This window comes from Diabrotica virgifera, chromosome 4 (assembly GCF_917563875.1).
Source record: "Diabrotica virgifera virgifera chromosome 4, PGI_DIABVI_V3a".
Classification (NCBI taxonomy): Eukaryota; Metazoa; Arthropoda; class Insecta; order Coleoptera; family Chrysomelidae; genus Diabrotica; species Diabrotica virgifera.
In genome coordinates this window covers 202,173,570-202,198,051 of record NC_065446.1, presented here as the reverse complement: position 1 = coordinate 202,198,051, position 24,482 = coordinate 202,173,570, and the positions used below count along the sequence as shown (strand labels likewise).

General features: G+C 33.1%; 1 protein-coding gene across 1 annotated transcript in view; it reads left to right on the top strand.

Moving 5' to 3' along the window:
• LOC114336231 (elongation of very long chain fatty acids protein AAEL008004-like) overlaps nt 1-24,482 on the top strand; it is a 113,092-nt gene that overhangs the window by 37,151 nt on the left and 51,459 nt on the right. Inside the window, exons 3-4 of the mRNA XM_050649858.1 lie at nt 1,972-2,156; nt 11,518-11,637. Of these exons, the coding sequence (XP_050505815.1) occupies nt 1,972-2,156; nt 11,518-11,637 (305 nt within the window). The remainder of the gene's footprint in view (nt 1-1,971; nt 2,157-11,517; nt 11,638-24,482) is intronic.

Genomic DNA, 24,482 nt, shown 5'->3' with positions numbered 1-24,482 from the left:
TCACTTAGATGCAACTTGGCACGACATGCGACATTACCAAATGTTAACATTATGGTACTGCTAAAAGTTGATAACTTTACTTTTTGAGCCAATAATGGCCCAAAAAATAAAAAAAAATTGTCAGAAGTAAAAAAATATTTTTGTGAATTTGTTTAAAAAAATTGTTTAAACAACTTTTCGACCACCGTATGGCCTTGCACCCTGTGGATTTGGTATAAGAACCTCTTGTTGAGTAAGTTTGTGCAAAAAATCGAATCGGAATAATTTACTTAACGGGGGCGACGATACAGCTCGGACTAACAGACATTATACATTATATAAACTGCTCGTCAAAAGTTAGGGATAGTGAATATTATGGTTATTTTCATAGTTAATTTTTGCGTGAACATATTCACAGATTCCGCTAATTTTTTTTACTATTTTAGATTTTTCTTTAGTATTTACACAGTTGTCCAAAGGTTTACACAAACTTCTTTTTTGTACTTATACCGGGTGGAAGAAAAGAAAGGTTTTTCTTATGTTAAGTTTGTGCCACCCTGTAGGAAGGACGAGGTACAAATGTTAGTATACATCGGAACCGTATTGTAGTCTTATGTTTTGTGAAAATTTCCTTTTTTGAATGTCTTTAATATCTTTAGAAACAAAGAAGATATGTGGTTTTACTCTTTAACAAGTGTTTTAACTGAAACAAAACTAAATTAACAATAAAAAATAACAGTTAACAAAACTCTAAAAACAGAAAGGCACATAAGGTAAACAATTCTTGTCGACACCTATAAGAGTTATTTCTCGACCAGATAAGCTATATGCACAGCGTAATATAAGATAAACGAGATTGTTTAATGGAGGCCGTATGATGTTTTGGGGTGGAATTTCCTTGAGAATAAGTAAGGATTTGGTGTCTACGTGGAGGCTATTTAAATAGCGAGAGGTACATTACATTACACAGATTTGTTTTCTTTAAACACTCTGTTCCTTTTGCACTATATGTAGAAAATAATTTCATCTTAGTGGTATGACAAGACACGGCCTCTTCACGTATCGCATGTCGTCAGTCAAAACACATACTAAAGAATAAAACCGTCTAGTTTCTTTATGGTTAAAGATACCAGAATTAAAAAAAAAACAAAATGTTCACAAAATATGAGACTACACCATAATATCGATGTATACCCACATTTGTGTCTTTTCCTCACTACAAGACGTCTCAAAACCGTCTATTTTCTTTGTTTCTAAAGATATCAGGGACATTCAAAAAACAAAATGTTCACAAAACATAAGGCTATAATAAGAGTGTGATGATTACTCACACATTTGTACCTTGCCCTCCCTACAGGGTGTCTCAAACTGAACATAAGAAAACATTTATTTTCTTTCACCCGGTATAACTACAAAAAAGAAGTTTAAGTAAACCTTTGCACAACCGTGTAAATACTAGAGAAAAATCTAAAATAATAAAAAAATGACACTGGTAATCTGTTCTCAAAAAAATCGGCTATGAAAATTAGCCTAATTTTGCATAAGCCTAACTTTTGACGAGCAGTTTATTTCCTTTCAATACTTTTGGAAAAATCAATCGTAAAGATGTTAAGTATGGGGTTCAGAATTTATACGTCCACCTATGCTTCTTTTTCCTTGAATCTTTCCTGCATAATCAGTTGGAGCATATCTGTCCACGTCTAAATATATGGAGATATTCCAATTTTCTGGTTTTGATTGTATTTAAAACTTCCATTTCTTGATTCATATTTTTCAGTGTATCTTTGTTTGTAACGTGTTCTGTACATGATATTTTCAGAATATTCCTGTACACCCACAACTCGAATGCCACATAAATAAAACATTTTTTGGTTTCGTATAAACTTTTAGCACTTAAATAAGTCTGTATAAATAACTGTGAAATAATAATGAGGTTTGTTTATAGCAATTCTTTTCCAAACAACTTTTAATTTATAAAAACGTCTATTTTAGATCCTAAGAATGTTGGTATCGTCACGAATCCACTATTTATTGTTTCATTCGTCGTTTTATATGTATTGTTGGTGAAAAAAATTGGTCCCAGTTTTATGAAAAATAGGCAGCCGTACAATATTCGAAGTATTCTAATTGTATATAATATATTTCAAATATTAGTGAATGTATACTTATTAGCTAAGGTAAGTCTGTATTTATTATAATAATTTTTATTTTAATTTTAGTTTTTAAATAGTACTAAGTAATAGTAAGTATTGTACTGACTTTTACCCGTCTAGAAAATCTCTTTTGCTATTGATTTTAGTTTATTAGTCTTCTAATCCTTATTTTAATTTATTCACACTAACAATATTTTAATTTATTTACACTTAAACATAATTATTTTATATAGTATATACTTATTATACATTTATATTTCCGAGTTAACAATACCAGTGTAATATTCAGACTAAAGTCTTACAATCAAAATTTTCCTGTATGTCTTTATAGTGAACCAAAATTTTTATCTGGAATTCCCTCGAGTGGACCGTCTACCCATTTAACTGGAAATTTCGAACAGAGTAGAACCCAGGTAGGTTTGGTGCGAAACACCTGCTTTTACTCGTTTGTTTTATCAGACAGATAGCATTACCGTTAGGATATCGGATCAGCAGCGTAACATTGCCCCCTTCTGGAACCTTGTCGTGACTGGAACTGGATGCTCGTATCGGTCTATTTTACAGGTCATTGTTTTACAAAAGTGGAAAGGGGCAGTTTTGGCTCCGCACCAGTAACCATGAGGATTGCAGTAGACTAGTACTTGGACTTCCTAAAGTCACTGTGTTTCCTAAAGACACCGCCCTTTTAAGAATTCCTTCACCATATTTCGGACAACCCTACAATCTATTTGGCGGCATTCTAGCTTTGGCATGGTTAACTTTGCACGGTTGACTGCAGCACGTACTCCCCTTATTGAAGTAATGTTTCCCATATATTATGGTATGTGGGGTTGGTCAGTATCTTTTTTTACCAAATAGAAAAAGTAACATGAAGCATCTTGGAGTTTCCAAGCTTTTCCTAGGATTGGTAGTTACTAGTCGTTTTTAAGATGGATGCCAACCCTTTTCCGTCTTTAATACTGGCCGGAATGGCATGGGCCAGTTATTATTCATCTAGAACTGCGACTAGCTTTTAATTTTTTCAGTGCTAACACCTACACCTTGTCTTGCTTTACCGGTATCTCAAACGTGAGATCATGTACTTCCTGGACTTGGTTTACTTTCACTTCTTCATATTATCTACGTCGTGGTATCCTTAGAATGGCGTCAACTGGTTATGGTGTACTATCAACTGTGTTTCCCTCGAAATCTTGCTTATTCGGTAGATTACCTCGTTAATCTTCTCCCTAGTGAGGTACTGACATTCACAAAACTACTGCAATTTCTAAGCGAACAACCCTCTCGTTGCTTTGGAATATACATAGAGCCAAACTTTGTCATTCTTCTTAAAACATCCCTTTTCGGCTTGGGGATCGTACCGTTTCTTCATTTGGTTGCTAGCTACTTGAAGATATGAACGGACCAACTCGTGTATATCGTCCATTCGTCTTGGTCAAATTCGTCAGGTCAAATTCCGTACTCTACATAACAAGGTAGTCGCATCTCGGGTCCAAATAGGACTTTTGCTGGTATTTGGCCTGTTAATTCACTAAGAGCGGATCTGTAGGTCATTACGAAGAACGGAAGGTACTGGTTCCAATATCACTGGTGATTAGACACCATGTTTGTCAAATACTTGCTAATTGTGTTACTCACTTGCTCTACCATTTGATCTTTATTCGTTCTTGGTTTCTTCATGCCTAGTATATTACAGATTCACTGGCATAGATCGCTCTCGAAGATCCTTCCTTAGTCACTATGTATATCCAAACACACTTCCAATCGGATGATGTACTCTTTGGTCAACATATCTGCAATAGTGGGGGACTTCTGGTCTGGAACTGGGTACATCTCAATGTGAAGTACTTGCATCTATTTTCGCCTTCTGGAAATGGCCCAGCATTGTTCGAAGCTATTCTTTTAAACGAATTTATTTTATCCAATATTTTATTGTCACCTATAAGCCTTTCTTCTATCCTAATTGGAGGAGGAGTATCATCTCTTCAGCCTCTTTGTTAAATCTTTATGTAATTTTGTAGCTTTCTTTTTAATTATTGAGTGGCATTATTTAAATAGGCTTTGTCTTATGCAGCCCTAGTTTGCTGCCTTTAGTTTCTATTTTACTGTTATGAGATCTCTTGAATATCTCTATTTCTTTTGAATCATTATTCCCTTACTCTTGGAGTTAATATAGTAGTATTTTCCTACGCTGCCTATACGTTGTTGGACAAAATACATGTGCCGTTTTCGTGGTCTGACCGTTCCAAATTTTTAACCTGTTCCACAATTAAAACTTCCCCTGTTCCAGTGTTCCCATATATCAAAGTTTGTCCGACTAGACCCGCTTAAGCTATTAACAAATTTTCAGCTTGCTATTAATCAACTTTTTTTTCATACGCGGGATCCAGACCTATAAATGTAACTGTCGAAAATTGGTCGGAGATTCGGAAATAAATCAGTTAGCGATTAAATGACTGGCGATGAATCGGCCGGCGATGAATGGACCGGCGATGAACTGGCGGCAGCGAAAGGGCGTCGATGAACTGGCGGCGATGAAACACCTACACCCGTATTCAGATACGTATGTTAGCTTTTCATCGTGTTGAACATTTCCTTTAGCTTTAGCTGCATTCTTCTTCTTCTTAAGGTGCCTATCCGTTCCGGATGTTGGCGATCAGCATGGCTATCCTAACTTTACTTGCTGCTATTCTGAATAGTCCGGTTGTCGATGTATTGAATCACTTTCTCCGGTTTTGAAGCCAAGATATACTTCTCCCTGGTCCTCTGTTTCCATATACCTTGCCTTGAAGAATAAGTTGCAACAAGCTATATCTCTGTCCATTCCTCATAACATGGCCAAGATATTCTATTTCTCGCTCTTTGATTGTGTTAATAATCTCGCATTCCTTGCCTAGTCTACGTAGAACCTCAACATTAGTCACACGATCAACCCACGAAATTTTCAAAATGCGCCTGTAACACCACATCTCGAATGCCTCGAGTTTTCTCAAAGAAGCCTCGGAAAGTGTCCATGTTTGTTTGGAATAACCCAAAAATCTTTATCCGAAGCGAAAAAACCGGTTTTGGCAATTTGTTTATAAAAAAATATTTAAAATATTTCCCCCACCCCCTCAGTGATAAGAGAGTCACCTTTGGATTAACTGGTCGTGAGTTCGGATCTCATCAGGGGTAGGAAGTTTTTCATTTATTAAAAATTAGTAGGTTAAAATAATTTCTATTCTTGTTGGACCGGTACTCACCGGAGGGACCGCAGACGTTCGGATACAATTAGCGTCCCTTTGGAAAGACAATGAAGTCGCCTTTTCAAAGTAACAAGACATTTACTCAACACATACACACACATTACACACTAGTCCCCCGAGCTAGTTATAAGTATTGATGTGATCTTGATTATTGATATGAGATAATATTCTTATATGTTATTTAATTTAATCAATGCATTAATAATAATCTAATTAATTTACCGGATCACATATCAATATGTTTTCAATCTCAGGGCTTTTTATAAAATTAATTACTTACTTACGTGGCTTCTAAGTATTTCTCAATGGTTCCTAATCGGGATAGGAAAGAAAAAAGTAAAATAATACACACATATGGGTTACAATTATAATCAAAATATTGTTTATTTTATTTAAATGGCAATCACTGCTTAATATTTGCTATATCTTATTATTCTTAAACATAACATTTACACATGGGAATCTTATTTCCTTTTGGTTTCCAATTGAAAGTTTTTATTAACATTTAACTATTATGATTTATTAGCAACAATTCTATTTAAGTTTGATGAAGCTTTTCTGATATTATTGATTATGTTCTTCAATTTTAAATGTGGTATTTAATACGAAAAACCCATACATTCATGTCCAAACAAATGAGACTGACCTTTTTCTGGTGAACTGAGAATGTCTTCACACAAGACCCGTTTCCTGCTATCCTTGGCTGCGATCAACACCTCGTCCTGGCTTCCAGTAATGTTCTCCTTTGAAAACTAGCTCGTATAGTTCCCGTTCCTGCTTCTGTCGTGATGCCGTGTTTCTACCTTTTTCGAAACTTCAATCAGCTACCGGGACACTCTTGGCTCAAGGAGGTTCTTTACTCTCGACCTGGCCTACCTCTCGTTCCACGATAGATACTCCACACTCACGGAACTACACCGGCCTTCTCACTCTCCGTACACTACCGTCTACTACTGGACTTCACTTCTCGACAGCTCAAAAACATTCTGATCTCTCTTTTCAGTAATTCACCTACTTTCTAAATATCCCTTCCAGATTCACAAATCAACCTTCCACCACCAACTCTCATTCGCAGTATTCCTCAAAACCAATTTTTAATCTTTCTAAATATGCTTAATGGATTTCAAAAAAGAAATAGTTAATTCCCATTCTAAAATTACTTTCTACTATTTACAAAATTTAATGACCTATTCTCTATTTCAACTGAGTCTTATTTAGCATCGGCTAATGATCGAACCTTCCGCGAACAACGATAATGGTACGCGCCATTCACTTTGTTTATTCTAAGCGCATTTTCCCGAGTTTCGTTTAATCACTTCTTAAAATTAAATATAACAATTTGTTGTATACAGGTTTTTCTACATTTATATGCCCGTGGTTGAGAAAATTGAAAATATTTTATATTAAATTGAATGCTTTTTATAATTATCAAAATTTAATTTTCATATCAAATAGAAATATAACAAATCCCCGCCTTGTATTCGATAAAATTTATCTGCATTTTTAAATAAATTTTCTCGAGGCAAAACCAACTCCCTGTATATTTCCTTACTTTAATCTACGTCTTATACCACTTCTTCTTGTATTACTCTAATTAGTCCCACCTGTAGAGTAATTGTTTCCTTATTTTCAGTGTCCTCATCCTGTGTTAGAGTGTCGGCTATTATGTTGTCTTTCCCTTTTTCCCATATCAATCTTCTGTCTTTTTCCTCAGATTTTTCACATACTTTTACCGTGCATTCTGCATCCTCGTTTTCATATGCCTCCTCTTCAAATGCCACTGTTTCGATTATATCTTTTTCGCTTTCATTTGTTAGCTTTATTTCTTCTACTCCTGAGCTCATCTCTTCTTTTGAGGAATCCCAGTTTTCTTTTGCTTTTGATACTCTCAATTTTTCTTCTTCTGGGCTCAACTCTTCTTTTGAGGAGCCACAGGTTTCATTTTCTTTTGTCTTTTTCTGACTTTTTCTCCCTTTTCTTCTTTGTCCTTGCTTCGTTGCCAAATTCATCTCCACTGTTTGTTCTTTACCTGATTTGTCCGTATTTTGTTTCTCCTGTTCCTTGTCCTGTTCTTCTTCTTTTTCTTTTGTTAGATTCATCGTATTATTTTTCAAATCTATCACTACATGTTTTTATGCCAATTCGTCAACTCCTACTATCATGTCATGTGACATGTTTGGCATTATTACACATTGTAGTGCATACATCTTCTTACCCAGTCGTACCATTACTCGTATGCCTTCATTTATAGTTGCCAATGTCCGTTTGTTTGCGCCCACTAAATTTACCCTAGGTATTTTGTAAATTAAATTTGTTAAGTTAACTTCTTCTATTAGTTTTCTGTTGACAAATGTTATTTCAGATCCAGTGTCTATCATAATTTTAATTGGTTTCTCTTTGATAAATCCATCCACAAATTTTAAATTAACTCCATTTTTCTTTTCGTTGTTTCTTGCCAATTTAATAAACTCCTTGGGGTTACAAAAGATTCCTGTTTGATTTTTGGTTTTTAGTGAGCGCCGTCGTGAAAAGACGCCGGTTGCTCATCGTTGTTTATATTTTCGTCATAATGTCTCTCTCCGTCATATTCATCTGTCTGGGTATTATTTACTTCTCTTCTATTTTCTCTTGGTCTGTCGGATCTGTTTCGGTTTTCTCGATATCCCTGTTCATTTTGTCTACCATTATTTCTGTTTTCTTGATTTGCGAGTGTGGTGTTTCTATTCTGGTATTCTCGATTTCTGTCCTCATTCCATTGCCTATTTCTTTGTTCATAATTTCCTCTTCCGTTGTCTCTATTTTCGTTTTCCCTTCTGGGATTAAAATCTCGTCTTGTATAGTCCCTCCTATTTTGATTTCTATCTCTGTAATCCTGTGTTTCTCGGGGCCTGTAATCTTCTCGCGACCTTCTTGATTTTCTTTCTCTTAAACGTGATTCTCTTATTTGTAGGAATTCGCATAAACTATCTATGTCTTTGTAGTTTTGCAATGTGATATGGTCTTCCAGCGTTTCTTCGAAATGTCTTGCAATCAGTTCGACTAATTGTTCCGATGAGTAATTATATTGTAAATGTTTTGCGTTATAGTAAATTTGTAATGCATATGTCCTTTCTGATATACCCATCCTATCATTGTATTTCCCATTTTACAATTCCTTGTTAATTTCCAATTGTTGGACTTTTCCCCAGAAATAATTCAAAAATTTTTGTTCAAATTGTTGCCAACTGTCAAATTCTTCTTCTTTGCAATCAAACCATAGGCTTGCTTCATATTTGAGATGGTTTCTGATAGTTTCTTTTGCTGTTTCGAAATTTCCGATGTGCTGTATTTTCTTTTTCAGGCTATTTATGAACGGCACTGGGTGTAATCTTCTTACATCCCCGCCAAACCTTATCTTCACGTCATCTGTGCTATGTATAACCATTTCTCTTCTTTCTCCGACATTCTGTTGCGTCCTGTTTTCGGTGACTTGTTTTTCTATTTCTGTGATTCTTTTTTCCACTTCTTCTCTGTCTACTTGAATAGCATTTTCCAACTTGTTTTCCAAACTTTCCATTTCTTTTTTCTGGCAATTCGTTAACTCCTTCATTTTTATTTCTTGTTCTTGCATGTGATGTTTAATTTTCATTTCATACTTTTCTATGCGTTCCTCCATTTTCTTGTTGTTCTCTTCTATTGCTTGTTTCATTTTTTTTGTGTTTCATCCATTTTTTTGATACAATTTTTGTTGTGTTTCATCCATTTTTTGTTCCACTTTATCCATTTTCTTTGATGTTTCTTCCATGGCTTGTTTCGTTTCACGTTGATTTTCATCCATTTTTTTTTGTGTTTCATCCTGATTTTTATCCATCGTCCTTTTTGCTTCATCCATTGCTTGTTTTGTTTCTCTTTAATTGTCATCCAGTTTTTGTTGTGTTTCATCCATTTTCTGTTCCATTCTTTGTGACTGGAGTTGCATCATTTGTAATAATTTATCTATTCCTGATAATTCTTGCTGTTCTGATGCCATGATTGTCGTGTCTAAAATATCTTCTTGGTCTGAATTATTCTCTTGATTTGAATGTTCTTTTTGTTTTTTGTTGTCTTTGCTTTGGCTTCTTGTCACAGACATTTGTTTTCAAGAAGTACTGTCCCCGCCAAATATGAAATTTTACTAGTATGTTACCAAGACGACTTTTTCTCACCCAAATAATATAATTTGTCAATAAATATATCAAATGTAAATATCGTAAAAATAAAATATTAAATCGGTTATGTAAAATTTGTACCTAAAGAGATCTAAAATTTTATGTTATCAAATGTAAGTATCTCACTTTTTACCACAGGCATATAAATTTTCAAATACCGGCTTTACTCTTTCTATCCTTCAAATTTGCCACTAGAAATACTTTTCAATGCCCTCCACGTTGGACGACAGTTGATGTGATCTTGATTATTGATATGAGATAATATTCTTATGTGTTATTTAATTTAATCAATGCATTAATAATAATCTAATTAATTTACCAGATCACATATCAATATGTTTTCAATCTCAGGGCTTTTTATAAAATTAATTACTTACTTACGTGGCTTCTAAGTATTTCTCAATGGTTCCTAATCGGGATAGGAAAGAAAAAGGTAAAATAATACACACATATGGGTTACAATTATAATCAAAATATTGTTTATTTTATTTAAATGGCAATCACTGCTTAATATTTGCTATATCTTATTATTCTTAAACATAACATTTACACATGGGAATCTTATTTCCTTTTGGTTTCCAATTGAAAGTTTTTATTAACATTTAACTATTATGATTTATTAGCAACAATTCTATTTAAGTTTGATGAAGCTTTTCTGATATTATTGATTAAGTTCTTCAATTTTAAATGTGGTATTTAATACGAAAAACCCATACATTCATGTCCAAACAAATGAGACTGACCTTTTTCTGGTGAACTGAGAATGTCTTCACACAAGACCCGTTTCCTGCTATCCTTGGCTGCGATCAACACCTCGTCCTGGCTTCCAGTAATGTTCTCCTTTGAAAACTAGCTCGTATAGTTCCCGTTCCTGCTTCTGTCGTGATGCCGTGTTTCTACCTTTTTCGAAACTTCAATCAGCTACCGGGACACTCTTGGCTCAAGGAGGTTCTTTACTCTCGACCTGGCCTACCTCTCGTTCCACGATAGATACTCCACACTCACGGAACTACACCGGCCTTCTCACTCTCCGTACACTACCGTCTACTACTGGACTTCACTTCTCGACAGCTCAAAAACATTCTGATCTCTCTTTTCAGTCATTCACCTACTTTCTAAATATCCCTTCCAGATTCACAAATCAACCTTCCACCACCAACTCTCATTCGCAGTATTCCTCAAAACCAATTTTTAATCTTTCTAAATATGCTTAATGGATTTCAAAAAAGAAATAGTTAATTCCCATTCTAAAATTACTTTCTACTATTTACAAAATTTAATGACCTATTCTCTATTTGAACTGAGTCTTATTTAGCATCGGCTAATGATCGAACCTTCCGCGAACAACGATAATGACCTATTATCGATTCCAACTGAGTCTTATTTAGCATAGGCTAATGATCGAACCTTCCGCGAACAACGATAATGACCTATTATCGATTCCAACTGAGTCTTATTTAGCATAGGCTAATGATCGAACCTTCCGCGAACAACGATAATGGTACGCGCCATTCACTTTGTTTATTCTAAGCGCATTTTCCCGAGTTTCGTTTAATCACTTCTTAAAATTAAATATAACAATTTGTTGTATACAGGTTGTTTTACATTTATATGCCCGTGGTTGAGAAAATTGAAAATATTTTATATTAAATTGAATGCTTTTTATAATTATCAAAATTTAATTTTCATATCAAATAGAAATATAACAGTATATATGTAATTACGTGGCTAAAAGTTCAACACCAAGGCCAAAAAACAAACAAAAAAAATCCCTCAAAATTCTGACCAATCCCTTCAGATTTTTGAAAAGACATTTTTAAGCAGCAATTCGCAAAGAAAACCAATTTTCAGAACGGGGGCAGTCTTACAGCGGATAAAGAAATAGTAAAATGCATAATTTACAGTTTTATTTATTTTTGATAAAAATGCCATTTATTAATAAAATTCATTTTTTAGGCTCTATACTTTTATGCACACTCACCATATTACATATGTTTTCAAAGTACAAAGGTGCATATACTTGACTTAGGAAGATGGGAGATATTCCTTCTTAAAGCATTTGACTGCATTGAAACTGTAAGTATTTTTATTATTGTTGTATGGTCGAAGTCAAACAATAAGGCTCGTACGCAATTTTCCCCTTGCCATATTTTAAATTTGAAAAAGTACATAGGGAATAATCAGATTTTCTTGCCATGCCATTCCTATTACACTGAGCATTTTATTGGCTAGAAGTAGTGACGAATATACCACATGTCCAATTATATTTTCCCCCATTTTAACTGCCTATAACTTCTAAACGGCTCAAGATAGAAATATGCGGTTTTCGTTGAAATGTTTTTTTTTTTAGTAAAAGTTTTGTCTGAATGGATTGAATTTTTTATATCACCTTCAAATACGAAAAAAAAAATGGTGGAATTTTGAAAAAAACATTGTTGAATTTTTTTTAATGGAACACCCAGTATATTTTTTTGTAAATTGAGAGAAAGATCAGTCACCTATCCAGCGATATAAAGTTTTTCAAAATCGGTTGTCAAATAACGGAGTAATTAATTTTTAAAATGAGAGGTGCAACGTGGATATCACATACTATATTATACTACCTACTTAACATAACTAAGCAAATTGATATTATGTTATGTGATTTCCACATTGCATCCCTCATTTTAAGAATGAATTGCTCGCTCATTTGACAACCGATTTAAAAAAAATGTATATCGCTGGATAGGTAAATGACCGTTTTTTATACGGCTTTTAAATAAAAAATGGCAGATTTAAAAAAAAAACATTGTTGAATTTTTTTAATAAAACACCCATTATATTTTTTTGTAACTTGAAAAAACGGTCATTTACCTATCCAGCGATATAAAAAAATTTTAAAATCGGTTGTCCAAATAGGACAAAGGGCAAAAGAAAGCGTGGGAATAGTTGTAACGAAAGAAATGAATAGAAGAATAAACAAATTGAAACCAGTATCATCAAGAACCATATACATAAAAATAGAGTTAGAGGAAGAAGAATGTCACATAATACAGGTATATGCACCGGTAAAACGAACAGAGCATGAAAAAACAGAACTATTCTATGATGACATACAGAAACTTATTGATGAGATACAAGAGGAAAGCAAAAACATCATTTTACTAGGAGACTGGAATGCAAGAATGAGAAATGACAAAAATATGGCATTAGGCTGCTTGGAAAGGTATGGAGAAGAGACGATAAATAGGAATGGTAGAAGAATAATAAGTTTCTGCCAAATAAATGACTTGTTAATAGTTAATTCTTTCTGGTATCAACCGAGAAACGAAAAATATACATACGTAGCAGAAGAAAGATATGCGACAGGCATAACTGATTACATAGTATATCCTCGAGACTCGACCTAACGATAGAAAATATAAAAACAGAGAACGAAGCCGAACTCGGTACCCAACACAGACTAGTGACAGCAGGGATAAACATGAAACTAATGGAAAAATAGAGAGTCCTCAATATACAAGAATAGCAATACATAAGATGAAAAATATGGAAGTGAGGAAGTTATACCAAAGAGACAGATAAAATACTGGAACAGCATGAAAACAATGAGTAAATATGGAATATGGAAGAGAGATGGAAAAAATTGAGAGACACATTATGGAACACTGCAAAAAATTATATGGAATAAGAAAGAATGGGAAAAATAATAAAAGAACTGGATGGTGGAATAAGGAAATAAAGCAAGCAATAAAAAAGAAGAAAGAAATGTGGAAGCGATACATAAACACAAATGAAGAGCAAGACAGAGACGAATACAGAAGACAGAGAAATATAGTGACAGAACTAGTAAAAGATGCGAAGAAGAAGAGCTGGAAGGAATTCGGTGAAGAATTGAACGAAGGTTTTGGGAATAACAATAAACAGTTTTGGAATAAAATAAGAAGCATGAAAGGAACAAAAAGGAAACAAATAAGAGAAATTAGAAATGAGCCAAATGAATTGAAAACAAACATACAGGACATACTAACCATATGAAATAAGCACTATAAAGAAAAATTCGAGGCAAGCAACCAACAAAATGAGGACAGAGGACAGCAGGAAAGAGAAGAGGATAGGGACAATCGAGTGGACGAAATTCAAAAGATTTGAAGAAGGATTGGCAAGAATAAAGGTTGGAAAAGCGGGAGGTGCAGATGACATAGATCCGGAGATGATAAAGTACGTGGGAGAACGAGGCAAGTTTTGGCTACTGGAAATAATGAGGGAAGCATGGAGAACAGAAAAGATACCGAAAGACTGGGAAGAAAATTAATTGATACCAATACACAAGAAAGGAGATGAAGCAGAATGTGATAACTATAGGGCTATATGCTTATCATCAGTGGCATATAAAGTCTACACCGGGATAATAGAAAGGAAGCTCAGGAAAGAACTAGAAAGAAAACTAGGAGAACAAGCTGCTTTTAGGAAGGAAAGATGAACAGCAGATAATATATACATACTGAGAAATATAATTATTTCTTATAGAAGAGAAGACATATATTACCTTTATAGATATTAGAGCAGCTTTTGATTCTATAAATAGAGAAGTAATATGGTCAGTAATGGAAGACCTGCAAATTCCGCAAAAGGTAAGAAGCGTGGTAAAAAGTACATATAGAAACGTACTTGATAAAGTACAAATAAACGGAAACAGATCGCCAATAATAAACCTAAGGAGAGGAATAAAACAAGGGGACAGTCTTAGCCCAGTTTTGTTTATATTAGTAATGGATAGAGTAATGAAGAGCACTAAAAAAAGTCAAGGCAATTACAGTCAACAATAAGAATTTAGTACCAGTGAGAATGGAGGGATTACTATATGCAGATGACCTAGTAATAATAGCAGACAATAAAGAGAAAATGCCAAAATTAATCGATATCTGGGTGGAAGAAATAGAAAATTTGAAAATGGAGGTAAATATACGGAAAACGAAGACCATGATAGTAGCCCAAAAAAAAAGGGAAGAAATAAACCAAACGATATTTAGGTGCAATAACGAAATAATAGTAACAGTCTCGACGTTTGAATATCTGGGAGTAATAATATCAGAGGATGGAAAGCTAGATCAAGAAATCTCATATAGGGCGAAAAAATCAAATAAGATCTACTATGAACTAAATAAAGCAATATTTGAAAAGCAAGAAATAGATAAAGAAATAAAACGGAAGGTATACAATGCCATATCTGTACCAACTTTAATATATGCAAGTGAGACATGGGTAAACAATGCAAAAATAGACAGTACAATAACCGCAGCGGAGATGTAGCAGCTGAAAAAATAGCGCAGGAAAAACGAAATTGGACAGAATAAGAAATGAAAATATTAGACAAATACTGAAACAGGAATCGATAATAACCAAGATCCAAAAAAGAAAATTAAAATGTATGGACACACTAACAGAATGGATCAAGGAAGACTACCAAAGCAGGTGATGGAATCAAAAAGATATGGTAAAAGAAGGAAAGGGAGGCCAAGGAAGAGATGGATCGATCAGATTATAGAAATTGGACAGGAAAAAGGAAAAACACTTCAACAAATGAAAGAGTTAGCAAATGACCGCAAGAAATGGAAGATATGGATAGAAGATGAATAAAACCTCCGACGCCCCTGAGGGGCATAAGTAGTTTCGAAAAAGAAGTAGAAAACCGATTGTCAAATAAGTGAACAATTAGTTTTTAAAATGAGAGATGCAATGTGGAAATCACATAGCATATTATCAATTTGCTTATTTGGTATGTGATATCCACGTTGCACCTCATTTTAAAAATTAATTACTCAGTGATTTGACAACCGATTTTAAAAAAATTTATATCGCTGGATAGGTGAATGACTTTTCTTTCAATTTACAAAAAACATACTGGGTGTTCCATTAAAAACAAAACAACAAAATTTCTTTCAAAAATCCGCCATTTTTTTTCGTATTTGAAAACGATATAAAGAATTCAATCCATTCAGATAAAACTTTTAATAAAATAAAACATTTCAGCGAAAACCGCATACATATTTCTATGTTGAGCCGTTTAGAAGTTACATAGAGACAGTTAAATTGGCGGAAAATATAAGTGGACATCCGGTATAATAATATGACGCATTATTATACCGGGTGTCCACTTATATTTTCCCCCATTTTAACTGCCTATAACTTCTAAACGGATCAAGATAGAAATATGCGGTTTTCGTTGAAATGTTTTTTTTTTAGTAAAAGTTTTGTCTGAATGGATTGAATTTTTTATATCGCTTTCAAATACGAAAATAAAAATGGCGGATTTTTGAAAAAAACGTTGTTTACTTTTTTTTTAACGGAACACCCAGTATATTTTCTTTAAATTGAAAGAAAGGTCATTCACCTATCCAGCGATATAAAGTTTTTCAAAATCGGTTGTCAAATCACTGAGTAATTAATTTTTAAAATGAGAGGTGCAACGTGGATATCACATACCTAAATAATATAACTAAGCAAATTGATACTATGTTATGTGATTTCCACATTGCATCTCTCATTTTAAAAATTTTAATTGCTCAGTCATTTGACAACCGATTTTAAAAAAAATTTATATCGTTGGATAGGTAAATGACCGTTTTTTCAAGTTTTTAGGTAAATGACCACTTTTTATATCGCTTTTAAATAAAAAATGGCGGATTTGTGAAAAAAAAACGTTGTTGAATTTTTTTATTGAAACACCCAGTGTATTTTTTGTAGCTTGAAAAAACGGTCATTTACCTATCCAGAGATATAAAAATTTTTAAAATCGGTTGTCAAATGATTGAGCAAATAATTTTTAAAATGAGAGATGCAATTTGGAAATCACGTAACATAATATCATTTTACTTAGTTATGTTATTTAAGTATGTGATATCCACGTTGAACCGCTCATTTTAAAAATTAATTATTCAGTGATTTGACAACCGATTTTGAAAAACTTTATATCGCTGGATAGGTTAATGACCTTTCTTTCAATTTACAAAAAAATATACTGGGTGTTCCATTCCAAAAATTCAACGTTTTTTTCCAAAATCCGCCATTTTTTTCGTTTTTGAAAGTGATATAAAAAATTCAATACATTCAGATAAAACATTTCAGCGAAAACCGCATTTTTCTATCTTAAGCCGTTTAGAAGTTATAGCCAGTTAAAATGGGGGAAAATATAAGTGGACACCCGGTACATGGGGAGATGGAAAATGATATTTGACGTATGTGATAATATTGAAGGTAAAATATATTGTCAAATTATTGTTTTCAAATAGGGCATTCCAACATGCTGTCAAAATTAAATCAATATGCCCGCTGGGAGGGAAAAATAAATGTTATTCTGTTAGTTACTAATGTGTTTTAGAATAATTTAGTTACGTTTCTTTGTAATTTTGTTTTGTACAAGGATTAGTTTAACATTTTTACTGGAATAATTAATTTAAAAAGATAATATGCCTCATTTGTTTTGTGTATTGTAGTGTGAAATGCGAAGTAATCGTGATAAAGTTCAGTTTTATCGGTTACCATCAGTGCTACATCTTGAGCATAAAACTGAACTAAATAAGTTATTATATAAGAGATAAAAACAACGGTTAAATGGTATAAAATGTCCTATAAAAATGATAAATAACTAACTATTTCCATGTTACTTACGCTTGGAAAACTTTCTCCACTGTAGGTTAATTTAGATTTCTTGAGAGAAAATGAATCTAAATTATTTATGCTGCCAATCTTTGTTTGTACTGCACTTGTACCTACTAATACATATATGTATTATTTACCAACAACTTTCCTTTCGAAAATATTCACTCATGTTTATTTACTCACTGCTTAAACCTAAATAAACTTGTTCAAGTACTTCCACAACTAAAAACTACACAAAATAAACAAAAAGATGTTCAGAAAATACCAATAAAAAACTATTATAGGTAAAAAACTTAAGAAACAGAATGTGGTACAAATATGGACAACTATATAATGTAGTTATCCTCCCGGCGTGATAAACGTCAAAGTCTTGGAATGACCCATCGTATTTTATTTATTTAGTTTAAACGTATTTTTTCTACAAACGTGTTAAAAATGCAACTTTTAGCACTCCATAAAAGCGTTAAACATAAACATGTTACTTTAAAGCACTATAGTCGAGAAAATAAAGCTGAAAAAATGGCAAAACCTCGCAATTTTTTCGTCCTGCATCGATTTGTACAAAAATTTGGGATTAGGCCCATTTCACCCTCTAGTTCATTTTCTATATTAAGCCGTTGTACGCTTTTGGTTTTTTAAGGGTGAAAACTACCCCTAATTGTAAAAAATTATAAATAACATTTTAAACTTTAATATTGTCAACATTTGGTTCTTATTAGATACATAACGATTGTTTTATGTTTTAAGATATACTATCATAATATTTCAAGCCTTAAAATCACCCTAGTTGGAGCTACAGTACAACCTGCCATATCCGGACCTGTCATATCCGGACCTCCCCATATCCGGACGGTTCTGCGCCGTCCGTATCTACCGAATTCTACCGAGAAAGGCAGTCCTGCTGTTGGACAACGCACTAAAAGAAGAACTAAACGATGGCGAAATAATGTAATATAGAATCTATAAAACGTGTCTATCGACAGTTATTGACGGCGTTGATTACTGGAATGTATGAAGGAGACAACGTTTCAGAGACTATAAAACAAGTAGTGGTCTTGATATCCGGATTTTTTCATATCCGGATCGGTCTGTCGCGACATTGATCCGGATATGGCAGGTTTGACGGTATATATAAAAAATTTACTTATCCTAAAAGAATAATTTCGGCTTGCATCGATTTACATAAAAATTTGGGATTAGGATCATCTCACCCTGTACTTCATATTCTATATCACGCTTAAGGGCGTTGATTATTTTTGGGGGTGTAAACTACCCCTTATTTTAAAAAATTATATAAAAACATTGTTAACTTTAATATGGGTAAAATTTCAACCCTGAAAACCACCATTAATAACATTACAGTTTTTAGAAATAGATATTTTATTAGATCTATACAGACAAAAAAAGTGGAAATAAATAATTACAAAAACGTTTATTTACACAAAAATACGAATTTACAAATATGTACAAATACAAATACAAATAGTTTTTCAGTCATCTTCCAGTATAAGAACAGTTTCTGTGGTATTATACATACATTGAAAATTATCCATAAGCGGACTATCCGAATTTTTTGAAAAAAAAATCGTTTTATAAACATAGCTCCTTCATTTTTAACGATAAAAAGTTTATTTAAAAATAACTTTGTAGGATTTTTGAAGAGTAATAAGACTGTATAAACTAAATTCCGCAAGATCCCTTAGTTTTTAATTAGGGTGGTATTAAAGGGTTTGAATAAGGGGGTGTTTGCTCGTAAATAGAGGCTTTAAACAGCTATATCTCGCCAACTGTTCACTGTATTAAAAACCTATGCACAAGGGAATAATTTGGTTTGTGATACTAGAAGGTACAATTCTAATATCTACAGTTTTTTTGATTAAATACATATTTTTCGAGGTATCCTCAAAAAACCCTCTAAAAAAGTCGATTCTTTCATCGAAAAACTGTTACTTTCAAACGGGAATAACTCGAAAAATATTAGTTTTACGAAGAAAATGTAAAACACATTTTTTTCTTAGAATTACTTTTTTACATCGATTTACATAGTTAAAACGTAATAAAAGAACAAAAAGAAAACTAAAGTTAACTTGGGTACATGGAATGTAAGAGGCACATACGAAACAGGAAACTCAAAGAATTAATTAGAGAAATTAAAAGATATAATGTAGAAATAATAGCTTTACAAGAGACAAAACAATTGGAGACAGAAATAGTAGAAATAGAAGACGTGGTATTTTTTAAAAGCGGGGGGGAAACCAAGGTTAGGAACAGGTTTTATAATACAGCGAAAATGAAAGGAAAGAGTAATGGCATTCCAACCAATATCAGATAGATTATGCACAATAAGATTAAAAGGGGACAAACGGAACATAAGTATAATAAATGTACACGCACCGATTGAAGATGCCACAGAAGAAGAAAAAGATGAATTCTACGATCAATTGGAAAGGGAATATGATAAATTACCAGGGTTTGACATCAAAATAATAATGGGAGACTGCAACGCCAAAGTCGGAAGAGAGAATATATACGAACGCATAATAGGGAAATATAGTAAGCATGAGGTGTCGAACGATAATGGCAAATGGTGATAAGAAGCACACAATTACGCCGAAAAGATATATATAAAGGAACGTGGATTTCCCCTGATAAAAAGACAGTAAATCAGATGGACCATATTTTAATAGAGAAGAAACATGCAGTCAATGTAATAAATGTAAAGAGCATGATAGGGGCGGACTGTAACTCTGACCACTACTTGGTGAGAGCAGAATACAAAATCGAGCATAACATAAAGAAAAACAATAAAACAAAAGAAAAAATTGGAAAACAATTCAACATAGGACTACTAAAAGATAACAACACACAGAAGAAGTATGAACAGGGAATAACCAACAGACTAATCAGGGAACAAGAAACGTCAAACTCAGACAAGCAATGGGAAAATATCAAGGAAGCAATCTTGAACACAAATAAAACAATCCTAGCGAAAACCAAAAGAAGACACAAAACAAAAATTGGTATGATGAAGAATGTCAAGAAGTAGCAGAAGCAATAAGAAAGGTAAGACTCAAAAATCTCACAAATGACGAAGAAAGCACTAGAGAAGAATACAGAGAATTGAGAAAAATCATGAAAAGAAAATGTAGGAGCAAAAAGAGAAAATACAGCGAGAACAAACTGAAAGAAATAGAAGAAAAATTTAAAAAAAAAGAAATAAGATTCTACCAGGAAGCAAAAAAATGGAAAGAGGATATCAAAAAAACAACCCATATATGAGAGATGATAAAGGGCTGTTGCTAAATGAGCCGGAGAAAATAATGGAAAACTGGCAAAACTATTTCACAGAACTGCTAAATAAGAGCGAAGTACAAAAGGAAACAAACCATGAAATTGAAGATGATCAGATAGCAATAGAAATACCCACAGAACAAGAAATAAAGAACGAAAGAAAGAGCTTGAAAAATAACAAAAGCCCAGGAATAACAGAAATATCGGCCGAAATGATAAAATCAGGAGGGAAAAGATTACAGAGAGAGATATATGACCTGATAAAAAGAATATGGGAAGTAGAAAAAATGCCAGAAGAGTGGACCATAGCAAGGATATGCCCTATATACATAAAAAAGGTGATAGAATGCTCTGCGAAAACTACAGAGGCATCGCACTGTTAGAAATAGTTTACAAAATCTTGGCACAAAGTATAAGAAAAAGGCAAATTCAATATTCGGTAAAAATACTGGGAGAATACCAAGCAGGTTTTCGAAACAACAGATCAACGACTCACCAAATATTTGCCTTAAAAGAAATACAGACTACCTGTTACGAACATAAAACAGTACTATATGCTTTGTTCATAGACTTTAAGCAGGCTTACGACACAGTAAATAAACATAAGATGTACGAACTGACGAAAGAATTGGGGATACCAAGTAAAATTGTCAGGATGATAACGATGACGATGGAAAACACAACAAACGAAATAGCTTGGAAAGGGTATCCATCCAAAAAGTTTGAAACCAAGGAAGGATTACGACAAGGAGACCCACTATCAACAACGGCATTCAATCTAACATTGGAAGGAATAATCAGGAAAAGCAGAATAAACATGGAAGAAACTATATTTAAAAACGGCCACCAATGCATAGCATTTGCAGATGATCTGACGCTATTAGCAACAAGCAATAAAGAACTACAAAAGTTAATGAAAAACATAATAACAGAAGCCAAACAATTCGGACTTAAAATAATATCATAGTACAAATATATGGAGAAAAAACATACTCGTTCAAAAGAGCCAAAGAAATTATTTACCTGGGAGCCAAAATAGATGAAAATGGTCATGAAGAAGGGGAGATAAAGGCAAGAATAGCTAAAGGAAATAAAAAATATGGAGCATTACGCACATTATTGAAATCCAAATACGTATCAAGAAAAACAAAAATAAGCATTTATAAGACTGTTATCAGACCTACAGTAACATACGCATGCGAAACATGCGTGCTCAAAAAGTCATAAACAGACCTTTTAGAAAGATGGGAGAGAAAAATGCAAAGAGCAATATATGGACGTGTGAAAATAGAAGGTCAGTGGAGAAGCAAAACCAATAAAGAAGTGGAAGAACTATATCAAGAGCCAACGATCACGACGACGATCAAAGCACAGAGAATACGATACTTGGGGCACATCGAGAGAATGGGAAGTAAACGAATGCCACAAATGGTACTCTCACGAAGACCAATACAAAAGAGGAGGAATGGCAGGCCAAGGAAAAGATGGAAGGACAGTGTGTATGAAGACTTGAAGAAAAGTAACTTTGAGAGATGGAAAGAACTAGCATTGGACAGGAGGAGATGGAGAGAGGTGGTGAAGGAGTGTATAAAAAGACTGAAGTGTAATTAAATAAAATGTATAAGTTTTATAAGTTATGTAAGTTATATTAAGTTATTTATTATATTATTTATGTAATCAGAAATGTAAACATTTTAGCCCTAGGCCTACAAGGCCTGTTGCGCTTAATAAATAAATAAAATGTAATAAAAAATTCCCGCCCCCGAGATGGGGTGGCAACCACCCCCAAGGTTTTAGCGTACAGCAGCATGATATAGATAATGATCCTTGGACTATTTCATACCTTCTGTTAAAATTTAAAGTAAATCCATGCTAGACGAAAAAATTGCGAGACAGAGTGCTTCATTTCCTCGACTACTAGTGCTTTAAAAATTTTAAGGCACTGCAGTTAAAATTAAAATATCAAATTTTGAAAACAAACGTCAAAATATTTTTTATATTTCATTTATTAACATTAATGTTAACAGTACAACTTGCACAATTGGAAAAAGGTTTTTCAGAAGGTTTTTTTTTTATTTAATTTAAACTGTATTATTGCATTTTTAACACGTTTGTAGAAAAAAAATTTAAAATTTGTTAGAATATACAACAATAAAAGTAAATGTTATTCTATAGTTGTTATGATTTACGTATTGACACTATAGGCAATTTTGATTAATGTAATGTCAAGAAAAATATAAAAATAGACTGTCGGTCAAGTTCAAGTAAAAGTTTTTGTAGGTATTGTCCTGTAATTGAGAATGAATAAATTATAATTGCTGATATATAAGACGTTTGTAGAAAAAATATTGTATGATATACGTGTAAAAATTACATTTTTAAGGCACTCATGTGAATTGCAGAATTCGCTTCGCTCATTCTGCAAACCTTCAGATGCCTGCCTTAAAATTGTATTTTTAACACTTATACCATAAATAACTATTAATGACAGTTTATTTTTTAACCAACTTCACTTTACCTGCCCTATCCTTGATTGGTCGATTAGGTTCGTAATAGTCTTGTTGTATGGTAGGTTTAGTAAGGCGTTAATTTTACGAAATGTTGCTAGCTAAACGAACGCAGCTCCCAAATAACATAAAAAAGAATAAAAAAATAAACAAACAAAAATCTTAAATAACCTTTTATAAGACAACATGACTTTGACACTTATATTACAGATGGTTATCTTTGTTTCTCACTCTTAAATACAAAGAGAAGCGGTGAAGCTGCTGTGGTAAATACAGATATTATGTTTTTTTAGTTGGCACCAGTGCTTTCTCGCTCAACTTGACAGTAGCGAAAAAACTAAAATATGAGGAAAAATTTGTTGAATTTGTTTGCCGTTAAGTTTGTACAGGTGGGTGATGATGTCACTAAATCTATGACGTGCATGCCTAATTGTTTGACTTTTATTTCATACATACTTCGTATAAGTTAGTTTATTTTAATTTGAATCTAATTCCTCCAAGAACAGACTTAGAACCACTATGTAAATGTAAATATTGCTCTAAAGACTTTGTAGATGTAAAAAGCTGAGATTTAAATATACCTCGATCCACACATATGAAAGAAAAATTTGTAAAGATAGTACTAATAAAAAAGAACAACTTCCTTTTAAGTTATATTTCGTCGGCCTAATGTGAAAACTGCATAAGTCCAAAGTACCTGATTTTACAGGAGAGGCAAAAATCGAATTGTGCGTAGCTCCACTTGTATACAACTAAAAATGATGTGATAAGTGCACAAGTCCCTAAACAATTCAAATTCAAGTTTTTATTAATCAATTTGTTTAATTGTACAACCTGTATCCTGTAAGTACTCACCCGTTTACGATGAAAAGACTTATTATCGTATAAACACCAGAAAAGCACCGATACGTTTGAACGGTTTGGCCACTAACAAGAGCGGACTTGTGGGACTTATGCAGATTTCATATACAGGGTGATCATCTTCTGTGACAAAGTCCAATATATCTGTTATTATACAATATATGAAAAAAAGTTTTTAATAAAAGTTATAGACACCTTTAATGTACACATTTTATAATTAGTGAGAAATATACAGGGTCCCCCATAACACGGTGCCAAACCAAAGTTATGTTTTTTTTTAAAGGAACACCCTGTATTTTATTCAAAATCTGGTTTCTCTACATTTTTCTGATTCTAGAGATATAACACTTGTCTATGGTTATACTGAGTGTTTCAAAGTTACGAGCACTTTCACTAAAAAATCATACTGATTTGATCGCCCTGTATGTTTCTAACGGTGTAATATAAACTTATTTTTTTAATGCTTTTGACTGTCAATATTAAAATAGTTTTGCAACAATGTACAATTTTTTTCTAACTACAGAAATTGTATACAGGGTAAGTCAAAATGTAAATACAAGATTTTCTTCATAATTTTAAATGGAACACCCTGTATTTTATATTATTATCGAAACGTTCTAT